The sequence below is a fragment of the Lactuca virosa genome, chromosome 3, assembly GCF_052849685.1.
Source record: "Lactuca virosa cultivar CGN04683 chromosome 3, Lactuca_virosa_CGN04683_v6, whole genome shotgun sequence".
Lineage (NCBI taxonomy): Eukaryota > Viridiplantae > Streptophyta > Magnoliopsida > Asterales > Asteraceae > Lactuca > Lactuca virosa.
This window is the reverse complement of record NC_136428.1, coordinates 121,691,578-121,696,739: the sequence shown is the minus strand read 5'-3', so window position 1 is coordinate 121,696,739 and position 5,162 is coordinate 121,691,578. Positions and strand designations below refer to the sequence as shown.

Here is a 5,162-nt window from a genome sequence, read left to right as displayed (position 1 = left end):
GAAAAAGGACACTTAAGGTTTATTAATATATTATAAGTTCTAATATATTAATAATATTATTTAATTAGTATTGGTCAAGAATTAATTTAGAATTAATTTGGTGATCAAAAAGAGACTAATTTAATATATGGGGTTGATTGTGTAAATCATCCATTCTTATATAGTGGGCTAATGATCCATGGTTTATGGAGTTGGGCTAAAATCCATAAGGTGCTCCATGGATAGTCCATGGGGGTTATAAACCCATGGATCATGGGAAATGAAAAGCCATGTCAATTAGGGTTTACATGTGGTAACCCTACTTGTGACACAACTATAAAAGGACCCCTTGACTAGCAAAATCGGACAACTAAGTGTAAGAACAAGAGGGAAAACCGATTTTGTGTGATAGTGAACTTATTGCAAGTTATTCTAAGTGTTGTGGTGTTGTGTGAAGCATTTGAGGCATCACATTTGGGGTGCTAGGCTCACAAAGTCATCAAGGAATCCAAGATACTAAAAGGTATGTTATTCTACTTGATTTTTATATTACAAGTTCCCCATAACATGGTAGTTAGGATGTAAACCTTGGAAAATCAAATTTGCATGTATATTAGAGAAAGCATAGATCCAGGGTTTCTAGGGTTGCATGTACACCATAGGAGTGTTAGAATGCTCAAAACCCATTAGGATGCTCAAAGTGATGAATCGGGTCCTGGCCCAAGTTCTCCACCTGGTGATGGTACTGCCCCTGCTCACGAGTAGTGTCATTTGCTTGATTTGGTTTATGCAGCTTTTGTGAACAATGTTTTTTTTGTCTTTTCTGCCCTTCGAGGAAGCTTAAAAGTCCGGGAGTCCGACAACTGACAATGTTTATTTTTACTTTATGAATATGAATGTTTCCTATTATCATATATTTTTTTGATTGTTGAATAAATGATTTATATTGGCCATCACATAGTATTTGTGCAGAGCTTGCTTAAATTCCCGGTCTGAGTCCTTTTACTTGTGAAGTCTTTGAGCTTTGCTCATACTGGTCTTTGAGAAATCTGTTCTAATTTCCTGCTTAAAGACCCTAGGTATAGCCGAGATCGTCTTCTTGAGGCTCACCTGGTTGTGCTTTTCTTATCAGTGGAAGGTTCTGACTCTTCTACACTTGTTACATGTTCTTTCGTAAGTTTGTTTTTGGGAACGTTTGCTATAATATGTGTGGTGAACATGTTTTGGGGGAAAGGTTATGAACCTTTTTAACCCCCTGGCTGCCTTCTTGTAACGATTTCGGTCATGTGACGTTGGATGATCAATCCTTGTTGTAACATGGTAAATGTACACAGCCTCTTTATTTTATTTTTCAAGCTTGAAAATAAGGAGCATCTGAATTGCTCTTTCTCTTTTTTTTTCTTTCTAATTCATCTATTGTTATAGTGTCACAAAACTGGAAATAGTAAACTAATTCTTATTGATTAATTTTACATTCCAAGACCAATAATCAATGTCTTTTCTATCATTTAATTTATCTTTGACACTCGTTTAAGAGTAGAAATGGCGCAGGCTCTGCGCATTCCAAGTTCTTGGTATTACATGCCCGTCTTGGGCTTCTAGTATTTAAGCGCCATTCTTATCGGCTTCTACAATTTTGTACGGTCCCTCCCAAGTGACACTGAGTTTTCCTAATGGTTCGGCGTGGCTGGACTCATTTTTCCTTAACACCCATTCTTCAATTTTGAAGTTCTTGAGTCGGACTTGGCGGTTGTAATAGCTCTCGGTGCGCGATTTGTACAATGCTTGGCGCATCTGTGCAGCCTCACGTTTTCATATAGCATGTCTAAGTACTGGCATTGCCTGATTCATTGGTTGTTTCCTCGAAACTCTCTGTTCGCAGTGAGCCAACTACTATTTCTAATGGGAGGACGGCTTCCGTCCCATAGGTAAAGGTGAATGGCGTTTCTCCCGTGCTCGACCTTACGGTGGTACGGTATGACCACAACACTGTCGGGAGCTCGTCTACCCAAGAAAAATTTGATCTGAGTAACCTTTTCTTTAAACCATTAACTATGGTTTTGTTTGATATCTCAGTTTGTCCATTGGCCTGAGGGTGCGCCACGGACGTGAATCGGCGGTGGATCTTCTTGTTTTCACACCACTCCTTGAAAGGGCTCCCTTCAAATTGTGTGCCATTGTCACTTATGAGAACTTTGGGTGTGCCAAAGCGAGCCAAGATATTTTTGGTCATGAACTTTATCATTTGCTTTCCCTAGACGGTGGTCAGCGGTTCCGCCTCTATCCACTTTGTAAAATAATCCACAACAACTAACAAGAATTTCACACCCCCTGGCGTTGGTGGGAATGGTCCCACTATGTCAATCCCCCACTGAAGGAAGGGCCAGGGGCTGGTGATGCTGGTCAACGACATGGCCGGTTGATTCTGGAAAGGAGCGAGTGCCTGGCATTCTTTACATTTCTTGGTTCGAGATGCAACCTCATTGTATATGTCTGGCCAATATACTGCTAGGCAGAGTATTTTGCCCGTGTGTGCTCGAGCCCCTTTGTGCGCTGCTGTGTCTCCGGAATGACTTTCCTCCAGAAGCACCTGTCCTTCTGTCTTAGAGATGCACTTTAGCCATGGGCTTAAATACCCTCTTCGATATAGTTGGTTGTCTCTAATTGCGAAATGTGACGCCCTGACCTTGACTTTTCTCACTTCTGCCGCGTCGTCTGGGAGTACACCGTAGCACAAGTAATCGACGTAGGGTTTGGTCCATTTTGGGGTAGTCGAGACTATATTAACCTTTTGGTTAACAATGCTTCTCTATGGGAACACTTCGATTAACACTTTCTTTGTTAGGTGATCAAAGGAAGTTGAGGGTAGCTTGCTGAGAGCGTCTGCCCTCACATTTTTTCCATGGGAGATTTGCTTTATTGAAAAGTTTTTAAACGTGCTTGTTAAGCTGCGGATTGCATCTAGGTACTTCTGCATCCTTGGATCTTTGGCTTCATATTTTCCGTTTATTTGGTTTGTGATGAGTAACAAATCACTGAGAGCCGCTAATCGCTTTACACCAACCTCCCTTGCTAACCTCAGGCCTGCTAGGAGTGCCTCATATTCTGCTTCGTTATTAGATACTTGGAAATCGAATCGCAGTGCGTAAGTGATTTCTTTGCCTTTGGGGATTTGAAGGATCAGGCCTGCGCCTGAGCCTTCCTTACTTGCTGCGCCGCCGGTGTATGAATTCCGAAGCTCTTTGCTGGCCTCAGGCTCCAATCGGTCGACAAAGATTGTCGTTGGTGTTCCCTTGATAGTATCTGGGATTTCGACTAGGAAATCTGCGAGGGCCTGGGCCTTGATGCTAGTCCGGGGGTGGTAATGGATATCGTGTTCGCCTAATTCTATGGCCCACTTAGCCAGGCGTCCAGACTTTTTCGGCCTTAGCAGAACTTGCTTTATCGGGTAGCTGGTTAGGACATCCACCTTGTGAGCTTGGATTTACCGTCGTAGCCGCCTGACAGCGTATACTAGGGCGAGGACCAGTTTCTCAAAGACTGGGTAGTTAACCTCTGGCCCTTGCAAGGCCCTACTTACAAAGTGGATGGGGAACTGTTTGCCTTCCCTTTCCACCGACAACACGGAGGAGATAGCTTCTTCTGATGCTGCTAGGTACATCTATATCGTTTCTACTGGTAACGGGCAAGCGAGGGCTGGTAGCTGGTGTAAGGCAACTTTCAGTCATTGTAATGCTACATTTTCTCTTTCTGTCCATTTGAATTTTTTTTATCTAAGCACCCTTTGAGGGTTTGGTACAGGGGAAGCGCCTTTTCTACTGATTTTGGCAATAAATCTTCCTAATGCCATTAGCTGACCACTGATCTCTTGTACACCTTTGAGGTTGTGGGGAGTTTTTGACTCGAGGAACTCTTGGATTTTGATGGGGTTGGGTAGAATCCCTTCCTTGGATATCTGATACCCAAGGAATTGACCTTCTTCTACACCGAAAGTACACTTGGTTGGGTTTAGCCTCATTTGCGCTTTAGCTAGCGTTTTAAGAGTCTCTTCTACATTATGGAGTAAGGTTTCTTCGTTACGGCTCTTGATTACCATGTCATCAACGTAGACCTCGATGTTCCTACCAATTTGATCAGCGAATATCTTGTCCATTAGTCTCAGATATGTCGCACCCGCATTTTTGAGTCCAAACGGCATTTTTTGGTAGCAGAAAGTGCCTTTCTCGGTGTGAAAAGCTGTTTTCGCCTCGTCCTCTCGTTTCACCTGTACTTGATGATAACCTTTGTACGCGACAAGGAAAATTTTGAACTGAAACCCTTCGAGCGATTGGACTTTCTCATCTATCTCCGGAAGGGGGTAATGATCCTTTAGACAAGCGTTCTTAAGGTATGAGTAGTCAATGCACATTCGCCATGATCCATTGTCTTTCTTTACCATAACGGGATTTGTTATCCATGTAGGGAAGATTGTTTCCCTAGGTATGCCGACACTCACTAGGTCGGCTACTTCTGCATTTATAACCCTGTTCCGGTCTTCTGCCTGGCCCCTCTTCTTTTGTATGACAGGATTGCTTCTGGGTGTGATATTGAGACTGTGCTTTATAACCTGTCGGTCTACGCCTGTCAGATTTGTTGGCTTCCAGGCCAAAACAACGGAATATAGCTTTAGGAGCGCTACCATTCGTGCCTTGGTCTCGCCTGATAGGTGAGCACCGATTCACACAAGCTGCTCTGGGTATTCTGCATTACCTGGTGTTGTTCATTAGAACAATCCTCCTTCGACTTTTTTGGAGCTCGCACCAACCCAGGAGCAACTATGATCTGATGGCAGTGCTGCACCCTGGTGTTTGTGGCAATAATTGTTGCTGATCCCTGGCATGTGCTAAATTTAACTATGCCATGTATCGTCAATGGCACAAACTGTATGAAGGGTTTTGAGCACTCTAACAACCTTATAGTGCACATACAACCGTAAATGCTTTGGATCTATGTTTTCTCTAATTATACATGCAATTTGATTTTCCAAAGCATTATCCTAACTAGCATACAAAGCATGGGTACTTGAACAACAAAAACTAGTTAGATAACTTACCTCTTGTTGTAGCTTGTTAACTTGAACCTTTAAGAGCCTAGCACCCCAAATGTGATGCCTCAAATGCTTCACAAAACACCACCAATAATGG

The 5,162-nt window shown here is 42.8% G+C and overlaps 1 protein-coding gene across 1 annotated transcript; it reads right to left on the bottom strand.

Moving 5' to 3' along the window:
* Positions 1–2,788: 2,788 nt before the first annotated feature.
* Positions 2,789–3,707, bottom strand: LOC145163992 (uncharacterized). Its single transcript, XM_079082725.1, has 2 exons — positions 3,583–3,707; positions 2,789–3,431 (listed from the first exon to the last, which is right to left on the bottom strand). The coding sequence occupies exons 1-2, from the start codon at positions 3,705–3,707 to the stop codon at positions 2,789–2,791; spliced, it is 768 nt and encodes a 255-aa protein (XP_078938851.1).
* Between the last annotated feature and the right edge of the window lie 1,455 nt (positions 3,708–5,162).

Excerpts from the sequence above, each read along its gene's own strand:
- LOC145163992 (XM_079082725.1), bottom strand. The coding sequence starts at position 3,707 with ATGACTGAAAGTTGCCTTACACCAGCTACCAGCCCTCGCTTGCCCGTT. Across the intron at positions 3,432-3,582 it reads GTTGTCGGTGGAAAGGGAAG|CTACCCGATAAAGCAAGTTC; the intron begins GCAAACAGTTCC and ends TGTCCTAACCAG.